Consider the following 19,606-nt stretch of genomic DNA (forward strand, 5'->3'; position numbering starts at 1 on the left):
ATTGAATAGTTACAGTAAACACAATGGCTTCTATGCTTGGTGGAAAACTCCATATCCCACAATTCATAGCACGCCTCTACAGAGTGAACAATGGCGGCCACCACTTCGTTTTATATGTCTTTTATTCGTGTTTCTAGGTCACAAAATCAACTTTTAAGATATTTTCAGGCGAGAATGTAGGTGTGTAAACTTCAAATATCTGCTTGTTTTATCAAGACATCCCATTATTAGCGACAATGCTCTGACGACCTCGGTCCTGCCTGACAGCTAGCCGGCTACCTAGCTAGCTGCGACTTGGCTGCAAATGGACAGCGAGGGACTCTCTCTCCTTTCACCTCCCCGGTCTCTCGCAAATGCTCGCACAGAATCGGAGTTACAGCTGGATGTGGAAAAAATAACTGAGTTGTTTGGTGGTGCTATAATGCGGAGCTACAACAGTGGGCAGCTATCCACCGGTGTATGACAGAAAGGACATGCCGCGACCGCCGATCGACCGGTGTTTGCTAACGCGGAGGTCAATCGTGGATCAGGGAAAGCGAAGGCAGGAGCGTGAGGTGAACTGAATTTCAGGTAAGAAGTTATGACCTGCACTCTATTTGGGTCAGATATAAACCGAGTTTAGGTGTAGTTTATTTAGCAGCAGTTCTCTTATGTGTTGCTGATAGTCGGTTAGCTAGCTAGCGCCGCTAGCATAGTTAGCTCGCGCCGCTAGCAACCCTTCGTGAAAAAGCACCCAGGCTTGGCTTATATTGAGGCGGGTGAAACTCGTGTCAGCACCCGGTCGCTCTCTATTTGGGTCAGATATAAACCGAGTTTAGGTGTAGTTTGTTTAGCAGCAGTTCTCTTATGTGTTGCTGATAGCCGGCTAGCTAGCTAGCGCCGCTAGCATAGTTAGCTCGCGCCGCTAGCAACCCTTCGTGAAAAAGCACCCAGGCTTGGCTTATATTGAGGCGGGTGAAACTCGTGTCAGCACCGGTCGCTCTCTATTTGGGTCAGATATAAACCGAGTTTAGGTGTAGTTTGTTTAGCAGCAGTTCTCTTATGTGTTGCTGATAGCCGGCTAGCTAGCTAGCGCCGCTAGCATAGTTAGCTCGCACCGCTAGCAACCCTTCGTGAAAAAGCACCCAGGCTTGGCTTATATTGAGGCGGGTGAAACTCGTGTCAGCACCCGGTCGCTCTCTATTTGGGTCAGATATAAACCGAGTTTAGGTGTAATTTATTTTCGTTGACCTTTTACAATCGTAATGCCACGGGAGTTTATATACAGCTGTGTGCGCACTAAGTTACTGACGTTGGACTTTATTTTATTCATTAGGGTTAGTTCATAGAGTTGCCGTGCCGTACAAACGGAATCGTCCCACATTCAGAGAAAACATTATGATTTATTCTGTCGTTACGAAGCCTCCCCTGTCATTCTCTCGCGTGTTGAAACGTCAATCATGAAACTGATCAATGATCGGCTGTTCGCTCTTATTTATCGCGCTAAACAACAGCAGCACGTTTAAGCTTGATCAGCTGTTGTTAGAATTCTTTTGATTTTAATTTCTAGTATCAGCTGATGTTTGCTGGAGCATGAAGATGAAATCAGGAGATGTCCTTACTGAATCATCAGAGCTGAACTGGTGATGGAGAAACAGGTTTACACTTTAGGTGACATGAATGAGTTGAAGGGAAGTTATGAGTTGTTTCTGAGAGACAAAGACCAAGCTCCTTTTTTGTGTAGCTGACAGCTGGTAACTGTGCAGGGGCGGATCTAGCAAAGCTTTTAAGGGGGGGAGCTAGGGCATTAACAGAGAAAGGTGGACACAAAGATATACTTTTCTTTCTTACTCTCATATAAAATATTTAGCTTTTATTAAATAGTTATCTGAATCTCACAACCAAAGTTTGTATAATAATACACAGGATTGGCTGTAGACCATTGTTCATAATTCAGAACACTGTGTAAAAATAATAAAAAAACAAAAAGTGAATGCATGTGTGAAAAGTGGTCTATAATGTAATGCTTCAAAGTGTGTTCATGCAAACATTGTCGGGTCTGCCGTGGTACAATGGGACTTCTGCTCATGAACCTGTGTGCACAGCATCTGCAAATCGGCGCTGTACGAAGTAACTTCATCTTTACACAAAACTGTAAGCTGTCATCTGTGAAGCGTGAGCGGTGTTTGTTTTACCATAGTTCATGGTGGAGAATGGCTGCTCTTCTGAGTTTTGCTCTCTGTAGCCGTATGAATGGCAACTACAGTGATTAGCAGCGGCATAGGCACACATAAAATTTCTTCTGAAATTTTCGCTTTCTAGTTCTTATTATTATTATTTTCCTTTTTCCGCCTGAAATTTTGCAGCGTATCTCGCCCCGCAGTTTTGAGACAAGCTTCATATATGTTACCTCATTTTGTGCGGCTGGATCTGGAATGGTGTGCTATGACTTTTGGTGTTTATGAATTTTATAGTTTTTTTAATATTAATATTTTAGTGAAAATTTTCCCGCGCTCCTCTGCCAAACACTTTTGACAATAGGGTTACATATGTTACATCATTTTGTGCGGCTGAAGCTGGACTAGTATGGTGTGACTTTTGGTGTTTATGACTTTTATAGTTTTTGAAATATTTAGATTTTAGTGCAAATTTAGGCCAATTCATCTTTTGGCGCCAAATAAACAGACTTCATTTGTGGTGTGTTGGCGCCATCTTTTGGTCCCATTGAAACAAATTTCAAACTTCATTTGTGGTGTGTTGGCTCTCTCTAGTGGTATGCCGGGAGTGGTACAGCCTGTCTACCCTTATTTGGATACCGTAATGATGACAATTTCAACGGTGCGCACAGCGTCGCTGCTTTCAGGAGCCATTGGAATTTTTAAGGTTGCGCAAATCATTCAAAAGTTACGGTAATGCTTGGTGGAAAACTCAATATCCCACAATTCATAGCACGCCTCTACAGAGTGAACAATGGCGGCCACCACTTCGTTTTATATGTCTTTTATTCTTGTTTCTAGGTCACAAAATAAGCTTTTAAGATATTTTCAGGCGAGAATGTAGGTGTGTAAACTTCAAATATCTGCTTGTTTTATCAAGACATCCCATATTTAGCGACAGTGCTCTGACTACGTCGGTCCTGCCTGACAGCTAGCCGGCTACCTAGCTAGCTGCCGCACTTGGCTGCAAATGGATAGCGAGGGGACTCTCTCTGTCATTTCACCTCCCCGGTCTCTCGCAAATGCTCGCATAGAATCAGAGTTACAGCTGGATGTGGAAAAAATAACTGAGTTGTTTGGTGGTGCTATAAGCGGAGCTACAACAGTGGGCAGCTATCCACCGGTGTATGACAGAAAGGATATGCCGCGAATGAGACATACGAGGCAGGCGACCGGTGTTTGCTAACGCGGAGGTCAATCGTGGATCAGGGAAAGCGAAGGCAGGAGCGTGAGGTGAACTGAATTTGAGGTAAGAAGTTATGACCTGCACTCTATTTGGGTCAGATATAAACCGAGTTTAGGTGTAGTTTATTTAGCAACAGTTCTCTTACGTGTTGCTGATAGCCGGCTGGCTAGCTAGCTTAGCGCCGCTAGCTTAGCGCCGCTAGCTTAGCTAGCTAAGCGCGGCTAGCGACCTTCGTCGAAAAAACCACCCAGGCTTGGCTGATAGTGAGGTGGCTAAAATTTGTTTAATCGCCCGATCGCTCGGCAAGGGTCTGTGTCTTAGCTGGACTTATTTTTCGTTTATATGGGCCGATGATGCTGGTCGATGTGGAAAAAATAACTGAGTTGTTTGGTGGTGGAGCTACAACAGAGGGCAGCTATCCACGGTGTGTGACAGAAAGGACATGCCGCCAACGAGACATACGAGGCCGGGCAGGCGATTGCTAACGCGGTGGTCAATCATGGATCAGGGAAAGCGAAGGCAGGAGCGTGAGGTGAACTGAATTTCAGGTAAGAAGTTATGAACTGCACTCTATTTCGGTCAGATATAAACCGAGTTTAGGTGTAGTTTATTTTCGTTGTGCTGACTTTTTCAATCACTTACAATAACTCGTACTGCGTTCTAGCTAGCACGACGGAGTTTCTATACAGCTGTGTGCGCATGTTGAACTTTATGACAGCCTCCCCTGTCATTCTCTCGCCTGTTGAAACTTCAGTCATGAAACTGATCAATGATCGGCGTTTCTCTCTTGTTTGTTTATCGCGCAAAACAACAGCAGCACGTTTAAGCTTGATCAGCTGTTGTTAGAATTCATTTGCTTTTAATTTCTGGTATCAGCTGATGTTTGCTGGAGCTACAGCTGTAAAAACGGCAGATGTCCTTACTGAATCATCAGAGCTGAACTGGTGATGGAGAAACAGGTTTACTCTTTAGGTGACATGAATAAGTTGAAGGAAGTTATGAACTATTTTTGACAGACAAATACAGGGAGTGCAGAATTATTAGGCAAGTTGTATTTTTGAGGAATAATTTTATTATTGAACAACAACCATGTTCTCAATGAACCCAAAAAACTCATTAATATCAAAGCTGAAAGTTTTTGGAAGTAGTTTTTAGTTTTAGCTATTTTAGGGGGATATCTGTGTGTGCAGGTGACTATTACTGTGCATAATTATTAGGCAACTTAACAAAAAACAAATATATACCCATTTCAATTATTTATTTTTACCAGTGAAACCAATATAACATCTCCACATTCACAAATATACATTTCTGACATTCAAAAACAAAACCAAAGCAAATCAGCGACCAATATAGCCACCTTTCTTTGCAAGGACACTCAAAAGCCTGCCATCCATGGATTCTGTCAGTGTTTTGATCTGTTCACCATCAACATTGCGTGCAGCAGCAACCACAGCCTCCCAGACACTGTTCAGAGAGGTGTATTGTTTTCCTCCTTGTAAATCTCACATTTGATGATGGACCACAGGTTCTCAATGGGTTCAGATCAGGTGAACAAGGAGGCCATGTCATTAGTTTTTCTTCTTTTATACCCTTTCTTGCCAGCCACGCTGTGGAGTACTTGGACGCGTGTGATGGAGCATTGTCCTGCATGAAAATCATGTTTTTCTTGAAGGATGCAGACTTCTTCCTGTACCACTGCTTGAAGAAGGTGTCTTCCAGAAACTGGCAGTAGCACTGTGAGTTGAGCTTGACTCCATCCTCAACCCGAAAAGGCCCCACAAGCTCATCTTTGATGATACCGGCCCAAACCAGTACTCCACCTCCACCTTGCTGGCATCTGAGTGGGACTGGAGCTCTCTGCCCTTTACCAATCCAGCCACGGGCCCATCCATCTGGCCCATCAAGACTCACTCTCATTTCATCAGTCCATAAAACCTTAGAAAAATCAGTCTTGACATATTTCTTGGCCCAGTCTTGACGTTTCAGCTTGTGTGTCTTGTTCAGTGGTGGTCGTCTTTCAGCCTTTCTTACCTTGGCCATGTCTCTGAGTATTGCACACCTTGTGCTTTTGGGCACTCCAGTGATGTTGCAGCTCTGAAATATGGCCAAACTGGTGGCAAGTGGCATCTTGGCAGCTGCACGCTTGACTTTTCTCAGTTCATGGGCAGTTATTTTGCGCCTTGGTTTTCCACACGCTTCTTGCGACCCTGTTGACTATTTTGAATGAAACGCTTGATTGTTCGATGATCACGCTTCAGAAGCTTTGCAATTTTAAGACTGCTGCATCCCTCTGCAAGATATCTCACTATTTTTGACTTTTCTGAGCCTGTCAAGTCCTTCTTTTGACCCATTTTGCCAAAGGAAAGGAAGTTGCCTAATAATTATGCACCCCTGATATAGGGTGTTGATGTCATTAGACCACACCCCTTCTCATTACAGAGATGCACATCACCTAATATGCTTAATTGGTAGTAGGCTTTCGAGCCTATACAGCTTGGAGTAAGACAACATGCATGAAGAGGATGATGTGGACAAAATACTGATTTGCCTAATAATTCTGCACTCCCTGTAAACACCAAGCTCCTTTTTTTGTGTAGCTGACAGCTGGTAACTGTGCAGGGGCGGATCTAGCAAAGCTTTTGCCAGGGGGCCAGGTAGGGCATTAACAGGGAAAGGTGGACACAAAGATATACTTTTCTTTCTTACTTTCATATAAAATATTTAGCTTTTATTAAATAGTTATCTGAATCTTACAACCAAAGTTTGTATAATAATACACAAGATTGGCTGTAGACCATTGTTCATCATTCAGAACACTGTGTAAAAATAACAAAAAACAAAAAGTGAATGCGAAAGTGCATACATATTTATTTTATGTGTTTGATGTGTGTGTCGGGGCGTGGTCTGCAGTGCCGCTGCAGGGGAGGTGGACCCACGGGTGTAAAGTCTGTGCTCTCTTGGCTGTTTTTTGGGTGTGTGTTGGGCTATGAGTTGAAAAGCTACGGCTGCCTGTGTGGGTACACCAACCATGTGTGAAAAGTGGTCCATAACGTAATGCTTCAAAGCATGTTCATGCAAACATTGTCGGGGTCTGCCGTGATACAATGGGACTTCTGCTCATGAACCTCTGTGCACAGCGTCTGCAAATCGGGGCTGTACGAAGTCACCTCATCTTTACCCAAAACTGTAAGCTGTCATCTGTGAGGCGCGAGCGGTGTTTGTTTTTATCATAATTCATGGTGGAGAATGGCTGCTCTGCTGAGTTTTGCTCTCTGTAGCCGTATGAATGGCAAACTACACTGATTACCAGCGGCATAGGCACACATAAAATTTCTTCTGAAATTTTCGCTTTCTAGTTATTATTGTTGTTGTTCTGGGGGTTTTTTTTTTTAGAAAACATATGCTCTTCTGCTTCAAGTTTAAATGTTGTTAAAAGTTTGCCTTAATATAACATTCACATCATCTTTGTTCCTCTCTTTTCCTGCAGGATTTTGAATGGAATATGTTAAAGGATGCTAAAGGGCGGAAGACACAGATAATCTCCTCTTTCGACTCTCGGTACTCCGACCAGTCTTACAGCACGCGCGTGGCATCTGGCGACATTTCAATGGTGCGTCTCCAAGACAATGAGGTGGAGCTGAAGATTGCTGAGGTGAAGTTGACGGATGCTGGCTTCTACGAGTGTCAAACACCGAGCACCGACTACGTCATCAGTGGAAATTATATGGCTCAGGTCCAGCTCACTGGTATGAAAGTGTGTGTGTATTTAACAATTCTGACCTATTAATAAAGAGGTTTAAATCCTGAACAAATGTTAAATTTAACAAGTGTCTGATCAAAAAAATAAAAACCTTCAAATCCAGGCACTCATACAGTAAATATCTAAGCATAGCCTACTAGTTGTCTTTGGAAACCATAAATTATTTCTATTTGCACATAATGATAAAAAACAAAAAATGTTACTGTAAAGTATTATATATCAGCATTGTCAAGCGTTTGAGCTGTCCCTATAGAAACTGACTTAATGCTCACTAAGGAGGTTTCCCCTCAGCCTCAACCGGTGGCAGCAGATGGCTGCCGCTCCCTGAGCCTGGTTCTGCCCGAAGTTTCTTCCTGTTAAGAGAGTTTTTGCTTGCCATCATTGCTATTCATAAGGGATCATCTGTTAGAGCCCTTATACTGCTGGGTCTTTACTTTGCATTATAAAGCAAATGTTGTTATGATTTACCACAAATGGTGCGCAGCAGCGCTTCTTCCAGGCATCTTGTTGCATAATCCACCAGAACTAATACAAAGCAATATCCACGTGCGCTCCAGTGAAATGGGACATCCATTAATGGTAAACGGCACAAAGGCCCTTTTTGTATGACTGGCTGGTGAACCAGCTGACACTCTGGGCAGGACAAGCGCTATTGGTTCACATCTGCCCGGCCAATAAAATTGAGCCATTATTCAATCCAGAGTTTTGTCATACCCAATGTGACCGGCCATTGGGTTGTAATGAACCACCTGGAAAATCATTTCCCGGCGGCTTCAAGACGCCAACAACTGGGTGTGTACCTCCTCTGTGCGAGTGTCGCAACTCACTCGATGCAATCTTTCCCTAATCAATACAAAATGCATAAATGTCAGTGCTGCTTCAGGGCGCGCCATCTGACCATCAATTCTTCTCACCTGGTCAAAGGCTGAGTGTAGGGTGTCAACTCAAGAAAGCTCCAGTAGAAAATTTTCTGTGGAGTGAATTCCTGGGCTTTCTCCTCCTCCTTCCCAGAGCCGGTTTCAGATGACCCCGTATCACCGCTTAGCGCAAGGCAGACCCCACATGTCCCTATCGGCCGTCAATGCACCCGGACACACTGCCCTATTAAACTACTGAACCTGGGCCAATCTAGCGTGCGTCAGGCGTGAACTAACCGCAGTCTTCAGTCTAAGCATTTTCCCCTTATATCTAAGGGATATTTGTGAATGTCCCCATGCACACACTTCACCATCACCCACTCTGCCTCCAGCAATGCCCCTGTGCGAACCAGGGTTTGGTGGACCAGGGTCTGCATACAGCCCGAATCCACCAGAGCCTGGTGTGTACCCCATTGTCACCTTACCGGTACGTGGCACGTCTTTCCTGAACCGGGGGAGGGCTGCCCCAGGTGTGTTGGGTGTGGCGTCCGTAGCGGCCATGATCTGCGAAGAAAACCAAGAGGAGAAGGGGTTAGTGGGTGTGAACTGCCTCTGCGCTGCAGCCACGCGCAGACAGGTGGTGGCAGGCCTGGGGGCCTCCTTCGTGGGGCCGGGACTGGTCCAGAAAGGACGCCCACGCCGTCAGCGGGAGCCACCTGGGCTTCATCCGACAGCAGCGGATGAAGCCCAGGTGGCAACTGGAAACCTATTTCTCAGCCGACCACGAGGATGCCTCCACCATTGCCTGGAATGCCTCCAGGAAGGCTTTTCTACTGGGAAAGATCTTTGCAATATATCAGGCCTTGAAAAAGTTTTTACCTTTGCGTATAGAGCAGCGGGCCACACCAGTAAGCTTATACAGAGGCAACTAAACTAACAGCAACTAAATCAAATCACATTGAGCTGTTCTTGGCATCGACCATCACACAAAATTCAAAAATGATATCCTGAAGTTGTGGATGTTAGACTTCAGAGGGTCCTTCACATGGCCCCTTGGGAAAATGGATTGCCCAATCCTGCTGTAGAGGCTATCTTTAGTACTTTACTTTATTACTTTATAAAGTCAATATTTTTACTACTAGTTTGTTTCTTTTTATAACATTGTTTGTGTGTGAAAATGTTTTTTTGTTTTGTTTTCCCATCAGTCATTCCTAACACGCTCAAGGTGTCCCCTAAGACCCCGCCCCCTGTCATCACTGAGGGAAGTGACCTAACTCTCTCCTGCAACGTCACCCGGGAGCTCATCCACCCCAGAAATTGGACCAAAATCGTGGAGAGTACCAAAGAGATGGGAACCGTTGCAGTTACTCCTACAAGTAAGAGGACACATGTGAAGCACTGGTTACACCAGTGGTGGGCAATTCCAGGCCTCGAGGGCCGGTGTCCTGCAGGTTTTAGATCTCACCTTGGGTCAACACACCTGTCCCATGATTAGTTCGTTACCAGGCCTCTGGAGAACTTCAGGACATGTTGAGGAGCTAATCTAGCCATTTAAATCAGCTGTGTTGGTTCGAGGACACATCTAAAACCTGCAGGGACACCGGCCCTCGGGGCCTGGAATTGCCCACCCCTGAGTTACACCATTAAAGGCACCATTGCTGCTTTTCTGTTTGAATTAAATGTTTAAAAGCATTTTTCAGACCAATTCTACCAAATTATATGAATACAATGACTATATATTGGAAATAAGCTTCATCACAATTATACATAACCTGCTTGAATGAATTATGATAATGTTACTGATACTTTGATGAGTCTAGCGCTAAAAAAAACCCAGAACCTCTATATTGCCGAGAAATCGAACAGTCAAATCAGCATGAGTTCTACTTTTGATATTGTGCCCATAAGCAAATGTTAGGGTGGATATTTAACCACTCTTCTGGCAGAATACTGCCTGGTTTCCAGGCACAAACCTGGCTTTAAAGTGTAGGCCACAAATTTTCAATATGGTTGCAGTCTGAGCCAATCCAGTCTATAAGGCTGTTGTCCAAATCAAGGCAGTGAGCAGAGAGCAACTGAGAGACCTGCTGCAGAATGGAGGGAGCTTTCATAGCTCACTGGGCCCAGGTGTCTTCTTCTTCTTCTTCTGTATAGGGTTTATTGGCGGTTGGCAAACAGCAGAATGGTGCATTACCGCCACCAACTGGTGTGGAGTGTGAACCAAAATGACAAAATAAATAGATAAATAAATAAATAATTAAACAAATAAATTAATTAATTAAAAGAAAAGAAAATATTCAAATTCTCCTGAACAAATGGGTCCGTCTTAAAAACCAAAATACAGCTTGATAACTTTCACTCATAGAGCTCACGCGAAATAAATCAAACAAGTCCAACTTCACTTTCATATCGTCCAGCTTTTTGACCAGCTGTCTCCTCTCCACATCATACTTCTGACAATGCAATAAAACATGTTCTATTGTTTCCTGTTCCCTACTGCAGTCACACTCCCCTGTACTGTGTTTACCTATTAAAAATAATGTGCTATTTAAGCCAGTATGTCCAAATCTCAGTCGAGATATAATCGTCTCCTCTCTCCTGTTTCGTCCTGTACTTCTCATCTCCCCCACTTTCCTTTGGATGTTGTACAACCATCGCCCTTTCCTCTCCTCCTCCCATTGCTTTTGCCACCTTTCCTTCATTTTGTGTCGTATTCTGCTCTTGAGCTCCGTCCTACTCACACTAATAACCACATCTATCAGTGGTCTCCCTGTTGCGACTTTTGCTGTCCTATCTGCCATTTCATTTCCTTTAACTCCATGATGCGCCGGTACCCATAAGAATGTGACCACAAGCCCCATCATAACAAGTCTGAACAATGTTTGCTGGATCTCTAGCAGAATGTCAGGTCTGCAGTCTGAGTGGCTGTCTTGCAAGCTGGCCAGTGATGAGCTCGAGTCCGAGCACACCACAGATCTTAGTGGTTTCGTTTCCTCAATCCACTGGACTGCTAACAATATGGAAACCATTTCCCCTGTGCATACTGACAAATCGTCACTGATCCTTTTCCCCACCTTGATATTAAATTCAGGAACTATAAAGGCTATCCCACTCTGGTTGGCTGTATTCTTTGATGCATCCGTGTAGATTTTGACATAACTATAATACTGATTAATATATTCCTGTACTGTATGCGAATTTAAGATAACACCCCTCTCCTTGGTCTTCTTCTTTAACAATGTGAAATCCACTACTGCGTCAGGGAGCATCCATGGTGGTATTGTAGGCAGTGGTACTGTGTGACTTATGTTTATCTTGTCCAGATTAAGTTCAGCTGCTTTCTGTCCCACTGTCCACCCAAAGCTCTTCAATTGCATTTTCTCTTTTTCCCAGCATGGTTGGAAAACAGTTTTCGTTGGATGATCGTGACCATGTCCTTGTAAACTTGCCCAGTAATTCAATGTCAATTGCTCTCTTCTTATTTGTAATGGCATTTCCCCCATTTCTACCTGTAGTGCTGCTGCAGATGTTGTTTTGAATGCACCTGAGCAAAGTCTTAACGCTTGATATTGGATACTATCCAACTTACGAAGACTTGTTCTGGCAGCAGAATTATATACTACACACCCATAATCCAATACTGACCTAATCAACCCAGTATATATAGCTTTTAAAGATTTCCTATCAGCCCCCCAGTCAATTCCCACTAAGTACCTCATTACATTCAACACTTTCTTGCATCTGTCTATTATTTTCTGAATATGTATAGTCCATGTCACCCTTTCATCAAACCACAACCCCAAAAATTTAAATTGTTTAACCCTTTCCAATTCCCGTCCATACAATCTGACCCTGACGTCAACCCCACCTCTCTTTCTTGTAAAAACCATCAACTTAGTCTTATCAACTGGGAATTTAAACCCCCATTTATACGACCACTGTTCTATTTCTGCAATCGCCCCCTGTACTTTCTTCACCAAAAAGTCTAACCGTCGTCCTCTTGCCCACATTGCCCCATCGTCTGCAAAAAGTGAAAACCCCATCCCACCCTCTATGTTCCTAAACACATCATTAATCAGCAGTGAAAACAATAGCGGGCTAACTATGCTTCCTTGTGGCGTTCCATTTTCTATCGGCAAACTCTCCGAATAACTCCTCCCAATCCTCACTATTATTCGTCGGCCGTCCAAAAAATCCTTAACCCATCTGAACATTCAACCATTTATACCCATTTCCCTCATTTTTATTAACAGACCTTCCCTCCACATAATATCATACACTTTTTCTATATCAAAAAAGACCGCCAGCACACTCTCCTTATTCACTTGTGCCTTCCTTATCTCATGTTCTAAACATAAAGCTGGATCCATCGTTCCCCTCCCTCTTCTAAAACCACTATGACACTGAGCCAAATATCCCTTCTTTTCCACATAGAACACTAATCTTTCATTTATCATTCTCTCCATTATTTTGCAGACATTGGATGTTAATGCTATTGGTCTGTAGTTTCCTGGTTTCGTATCGTCTTTCCCTGGTTTGCGTATTGGTATTATCACTGCCTCCTTCCAGCTTTGTGGCAACTTCCCTCCCTCCCAAACTCTATTATACAGTTCTAGTAAAACTTCTTTAGCCGAGTCTCTCAAGTGACTTATCATCATGTAACAAATCTCATCCTTTCCAGGTGCTGAAAGATTAAATTTCCTAAGTGCCTGGTTCAATTCAGTTTTTGTAAATGGCATATTCAATGAAACATTTGTGTCGTCAACTTGCTGCAGCATCCCCGTTCTCTGCTAGTGTAACTTCCCTTCCCCTTTGACCTTCTTCACTAATATTACTTGAGCTATGGATGTTAACAAAAGTTTTTGCCATCATATCTGCCGGGCCCAGGTGTCGCTCGTGCAGTCTATTACTTCAATCAGCTCCTGCAGAGCAAAGCAAAGCACAAACCACACACAGATATTTATCTCCTACGTCCATGTTTTGTTTTGTTTTTTGTCGTTACTGGCTTCAGAGGCTTACTAGCGTTATCTTAACACGTTTGAAGGACCTAGCTCAAGTATTTTTTCAGCTAAACAAAAAAAAAAAAGTGTTTCGAACGACTTCAGTCTTTATTTTTTGTATGACACTTGGACCTGGAATCTTTGTTATGTTTATTTGTTTCTTTTCCCTCCAATTTGAGATGGTCACAGGGTCAGTCATGCCCCAGACTAAATTTATTTCAGCAGTAATAATATAGAGCAGGAAAAAGTAATATCTACACCAGCCTCCCTTTAACATTTCTTCAGATTTTGCTCATGCTTGCGCTTTGTTTAACCATTGACTCTGACCTCCACAGAGCCTGTAATCCTGTACGACTCCACGCGGTGTTACATCGTGAGCACCTTCCTCAGCCTTTATGGGCTCATCATCACCAGTATGTTCATCAGAGAGGAGGTGGGTCCTGTTTCTCCTTTGCTGTGCTGAAAGGATTCTGAGTGAATTCTGGTATTTAAAGGAGGAAATACAGTCAGACTGAGTGTTATTGATCACTTCCCAACCTACGCAATATTTTACCACATATTTATTTAACTTCCTCTTATCATAAATCTAATGCAGGCGAAGCACCAATGGGGGCTGGGGGGGCACCCTCCATAATTTGTTGTCCCCCATTAGTGGCGCCCTCTGACAAGACTATGTTGGTAATAAATCTAATAAACTTGAGCACAAGTTTATTAGATTTACACAATTGCTATTTCTCTCTCTCTTTTGCCATATTTTTCTAGTAACCTGTATCTGACAGCATATTAAAGCTGTAAATTCTGTTGGTGTGCCACCCCAATATTTTTAATGGTTGATTCAGGTTTTGCTTGTTTTTAGCATTGAGTTGTCTTTGAATTGGGACTTTTAGCTTTGACTTGTTCATTGTGGTTTTATTTTTAAATATGAGGTGACTTGACTTGAAACTTGCATTGACAGAGAGATGTTGTTTTGGACTTCTTGTCTTGAAACAGGACTTGTGGGTCACAGTAACACTCCAGTAAACAGCAGACTGTTTTTGACTAAACATATTTCACATTTTTCTGTAGTTCTTCAGAACCAAAGTAAAGACAAACCAGGACGTCAACAGTGTAAGTCACAATAAAACCCAAGCAGTAATCTGTATGTTTGCTGTAGCTTGTTTGTTACTGCCTATGTTCACAGATCTTCAGAGTAAATATGTGTACTCTACAGCTAATCTGTAAGTAACTGTTAATGAGGATAATGGTGTAGACTGAAATGTGTTCTTATGTTCAGGAACTGGAAGGTCTGGTAATTTCTCCCTGCAGACAAGACCATGAGACAAAAGAAGAAGAGTAGGTTTGCTGTTCTTGTACAACCTAATGTGATTGAAGTATTGAAGTAACAGGATGAAATATCACAACAAAATTCTTAATTATGTGTCTTTGTTGCTCTGTTTTTTGATTCCAAAGAAGTGAGCCTTATGTTTCAGTACTGCCTTTATTGTGCATTACCATCCTGCAGCAGTATATTATTAAGAGGACTTTTACCAGTTTTCAGGTTCTCTTAAGGTTTTTTGGTTCGTTGAGTCTTGGTGTCAAAGACTTTAACTCTGTAGATTAGTTAAGATTGATAAACTGACAGCAACTTAAATTCTTCATAACAAAGGTTGAAAGAAACACAAAAAACACAGAACTGAATTTTTTAAGCACCTCAAATGATTACACAATAAGAAACGATATTAACAGAGCTACCGTGAAGGATCCCTATAATGCAACATCTGTTTTTAGGGCGGAAGACACAGGTTAGTATTGGAGTAACTGTAACCCTAATTCAGATAGATTCATAGTTAAATTCTTTATTGATCCTACAAAGGACATACTATACCATATTAATTTATCCTCTCCCAATCACAGCTGTCATTTTATACTTTATAATTGAATGTATCTGTAAGTAGATTTAGGGCTTTAAATATGAATGATAACATGAGTAAGATTTCTGTATTTCATGTCAAATATAACATTTACGAGAAGCTGAAACTATTCCAGAATATTAACAACAATAATTATACATAAATATTACATGTTAAAAATATATTTTATTTCTAATCAATAGTTTGTGTACCCATCAAAGCTGCAGTCAGTAATCAATGAATTGATTAGTTGACTGAGAGAAGGTTAATTGGCCACTTTTTAATAAACTGCAAATCATTTGTGTTCAATTTTAAAAATTGCAATGAGATTTTTCTGATTCTCATATATGTTTTTTTGTTAAATTTAAATTGTCTGAAATGTTTAATTTTTAAGATGTCATCATTAGTGCTGGACACAGTAGCAGTCATTAAATGCTTTGTATACCAGGAGATGAACTGTTTCGTTTTCACGTTTCATATAAAGTGTTTCTAATTATACCTGAACACACTTCTAATCACTTGTGAGCTCACACATCAATAATTTATCAGCGACATGGGTGTTTAGTTTTTCATTACCAAATTGTAGGAATGAATTTGACTTGTAGTATTCAGCTGAGAGGGGCTGACTTTGACTTTATTGGGGGGGCCTAAGGCTCATCTGCAATGCAGACACGCAGCCCCAACACAGAGTCTGCAATTTTATCTGTGATTTTAATATTTAATATCCAAAGCTTGTCCAATTTGAGAAACATCTTTCGAATCTGTGTGAAATCTCTTAAAGCTGCAGAGGAGCAAGATTTAGTAAATGAACATTAAACACACGGCAAGCCATGTGAATAAATTTGACGACTATATGGAACTTTTGGAGGCAAAATAAACATAAAAAATTTTGAAACGCTATACGCATTTTATAAATATAAGTAAAAATAAGGATATTAGCGATGATTAAAAACTAAAAAGTTTAAAAGTTGGTTCTTTTACTATTTTTTCTTACATTTTATTTAATTGTTAATTTTTTAATGATTAATTTATTTCATATTCAACATTTTGTGCATGAATTCTTTGCAGCTTTTAAAATTTTGAAAACGAATGCTGCAGCTTTAAGTTTTTATATCGTCTGCCTTGTTTTTCATAATTTGTTTGTTTGTTTACACTTCTCCAAGTTCTTTGACCTGTCATGTTAGATGGTGCTTTAATCCAAGTTAATTTGTTCCTGTACGAATGTTTTGCTTCATTATTATTATCTGTAAAACTGAGTCTTTGTTGTTGTTTTTGTTTTGTTTTGTTTCCAGATATGAAACGTATCATTAAAAAACTCAGTAAAACTCAGTTTGAAGGTTTGCAGATCAGCAAACAGAAGCAGATTTTGGACAAATCTGCTACCTAATGAATTTAAGGTGAAATACATCAGGGGGGAAAAAAGCTTCTAAATGTTATCTTGATATAAGGAATTATATGAAGGATAGATATGAATATGGGAATCGTAATTGCTTGTAATTAAATGATTTAAAAGAATATCTGCATCTACCTTTGAAAGAATTTCTTTAGTGGTCTTTAAATAAAAGAAATATAAGGTTATTTTTAGAATGAAATAAAGATTATTTTTTAAGGTGTGAAATTATTTAAAAACTGTTTAGGAAAATAAAATCCACAGTTAAAGTAATTAAAGATTAAAGGATGAAATATATCACAATTATTATATTCTATCTGTGAGATGAAATACAACACATGTTAATGAATGTTTTTTGTTTGTTTCTCAATTTGGGGGGTTGGATATTCAGTATTTGTAAAAATGTGTCTGTAACGAGTGCTGATGTTAAACAAATAAATACACAGAACAGAAAGCTTCAAAAACAAAGTGGACTTGTCTTTAAAACTGGAAACATTTTGCAGTAGTGGATTTGTGTCAACCATTCAGCAACTTCACCGTCAAGTATGAGTGTGTGTGTGTGTGTGTGTGTGTGTGTGTGTGTGTGTGTGTGTGAGAGAGAGAGAGAGAGAGGGAGAGAGGGAGGTTTTGCATGTAGGTATCATTTAGATCTATTGTAGCCCATCTCTTTGAAGCAGGTACGCCACGTACATCAACAGAAAACCACACCGGGTGCCACCCCTTTCAAAGAACACGAAACTGAGGCTACAGTTTACACAGAAGGTCCATCCTGGTACTAGGAAGGTGTAGTTTAATAGAAAAAAAAACTGTTACAGGAAATTGTTTTGTTTTTTGTTTTTTTTCCTGTCAGAGCTGAAAAGGGAGGATGATTTAGTTTCTTCTGTAGCTAATAATCAACAGCTAATAGTTTATTTGTTTGTTCAAGGAATGAAGGAATAAACCATTAATTACCATTAATAAACATTTTTTTAATGACACAACATGAATTTTAAGAGGGTCGGACCAAGTATGTCTTACTTTTTTCCACATGGTAAAGAAATGTTGCTGCAATAGATGAAAAAAAAAAAAGTGTCAGCAGGACTGTTTTGGGGCTTAGATTGTAAAAAATAAATACAATTAAATATTTCTTAAATATTTAGATGTTTCAATGTTCACAGTGGAGGGATATATTAGCAGGAAAACCTGTAAAATGAAAAAATATGGTTAAAAGTCCAAAATTTCTGCCCTCCTTCCCATTTTCAAAAGCGATCCAGTGGCCAGATTGGAGTCTTTGCCAGGCCAATTCTGGCCCATGGGCCTTTTGTTTGACAGCCCTGCCTTAACTCCTACATTTAGGAGATACTTTTATTCTTTGGGGTCTATTTGGCTGGAAGGATTTAGCTACACTTCCCAAAATGCTCCCTGGAGAAGGAAAACTCGCTGTGAATCAATAAGAAAATAAGTTTCTTAGACCTGATGAAACATCTCCTGATTCCTGAAGAGATTATTCTGTTTTAGGGCAATATTACCTCCATCCAGTGTATATGATAGTGATGGGAAATTATATGCTGTGGCTTTATTGAGGGACTTACATGCAGAAGTAGTGCTGTCCAGGATTTGATACAATATCTTAATGCAGTGTGAAATTCCTCTGGTAATACTTCTTGTGGACAAGAATACATGCATGTGAGTAGATGCAGGGGACACGTTGTCACTCTTCCAATGAAAAGCAAAAAAAAGAAAGAAAAAAAAAGCCAGCTAGATGCAGCATGCATGAAGGCAGCTAGCTGGTAGAAATCCATGTAAACAATCCTGGATCAAAAACAATGTGCTCTCCAGTGTTGGAGAAGACTTACACGAGACATTTGTTAGCATGTACACACTGAGCTTTGGTGTGTAACAGAATGCAAGCAGAAAAAAACCAGAATATATTTGGAGTTCTGTGATATTCTATAAGACCAAACGAGTGCACAGTGGATCAGCTGCTGTGTACACAGCCTGCCTCGCACGCTGAAGACACTGTTCAAAGTGAAAAACAACAGAAAAACAAGAGAGACTTTGTTTCAGTGAGATCAGCTGTCACGTCTATGAGTTCTCATGCCACACTTGAATTTGACCTCTTTGTGCAGGTGGCATGGTGCTCTGCTGGTTTGCACCGTCGCCTCACAGCAAGAAGATCCTGGGTTTGAATCCATGAGCCAGCTGGAGCCTTTCCTTCTCCCTGCACCTGGGCGGCCTCTATACAGATACAGACACATGCATCGGTTGGTGATTCAAAGCTGTGTGAATGTGGGCGTGACTGGTTGTCTTTCTCTCTGTGTTAGCCCTGTGATAGGTAAGAGGAACGGTGTACCCTCTCCTTCACCCTGTAAAGTGTCCACACTGCATTCTTAAGACAATATCTACCCGCAAGCATCCACCATAATCACCTCTGAGACAAGTCATGTGGCAGTGGGTGTGTACAGGAGTGTGTTTCAGCGAAATACGCACACATTCTTTCATAGGGAAACACACATAACAGTAAGGGTGATGTCATGGGTGGTCATTAACTGAATCGAGCTGTTACCTGATCATATCCTACCAGGGTAAAACCTTCACCTTCAGATCATTTACAGTCCCTGGATTTGGTTATATTTTCCAGTTATGTCTCCCTGTTCGTCTCTGTTTATGTGCTTCTATCAGTGTTCCTCTCCGTGACCAGAAGGTGGTGTTCTAGCTCCATATTTTCTGAATAAGTGACTTCACACGGTCTAAAACGAATCATAACTGAGGTTGTTGGTAGGAATAACAGTCAGTGAAACCAGAGGTGGTGCCAAGACTCCATGACCTAGTTAATAACTGATAGAGTAGTGGTGCAATAACATAAACCTGCGTGTGTCCTGCATGTATGTGTCAGATTGAACAGATGTTGTGCGACAATAGAGTCTCCGGTGTTGGACCACATACAGTAGCAGGCTGCACATGCACACTTTAAAATTAGAAAGCACCAACGCAGATGACCTACGAAGTCTTAACCTTTGACCCCAAGGTTGGAAAACCAAAGTCCTTACCTCCTCTCAGCCCCTTGCTTCTTTCTCTGTCTCTGAGGCTGACTGAGCTGTGAACTTTGCCCTGCCCAGTGGCTTTGTGTAAGTAGACAGCATGGGCTTGGCCACAGGACAGTAACTGACAACTGGGATGTGTCAGCGCTGGTGAAAGGGCAGGCCGCAGGGAAAATGAAAATGGGAGAAATGTTAGCATACAAACAAGGCGGTGGGCGTATTCGTTTCGGAAGGGAAGTACATAGATTTTTGCGGATTCTTTTAGCCTCCAAATATATGTGGTTTGTGCATGGAACTGACTACAAT

The 19,606-nt window shown here is 41.4% G+C and overlaps 1 protein-coding gene across 1 annotated transcript in view; it reads left to right on the top strand.

The window, feature by feature from the left end:
- Positions 1-16,742, top strand: part of LOC116325167 (immunoglobulin superfamily member 8-like) — a 31,434-nt gene extending 14,692 nt beyond the window's left edge. Inside the window, exons 3-7 of the mRNA XM_039606392.1 lie at positions 6,872-7,130; positions 9,207-9,377; positions 13,337-13,434; positions 14,067-14,108; positions 14,275-16,742. Of these exons, the coding sequence (XP_039462326.1) occupies positions 6,872-7,130; positions 9,207-9,377; positions 13,337-13,434; positions 14,067-14,108; positions 14,275-14,337 (633 nt within the window). The 3' untranslated portion in view covers positions 14,338-16,742. The remainder of the gene's footprint in view (positions 1-6,871; positions 7,131-9,206; positions 9,378-13,336; positions 13,435-14,066; positions 14,109-14,274) is intronic.
- Positions 16,743-19,606: the final 2,864 nt, after the last annotated feature.

This window comes from Oreochromis aureus, linkage group 23, assembly GCF_013358895.1.
Source record: "Oreochromis aureus strain Israel breed Guangdong linkage group 23, ZZ_aureus, whole genome shotgun sequence".
Lineage (NCBI taxonomy): Eukaryota > Metazoa > Chordata > Actinopteri > Cichliformes > Cichlidae > Oreochromis > Oreochromis aureus.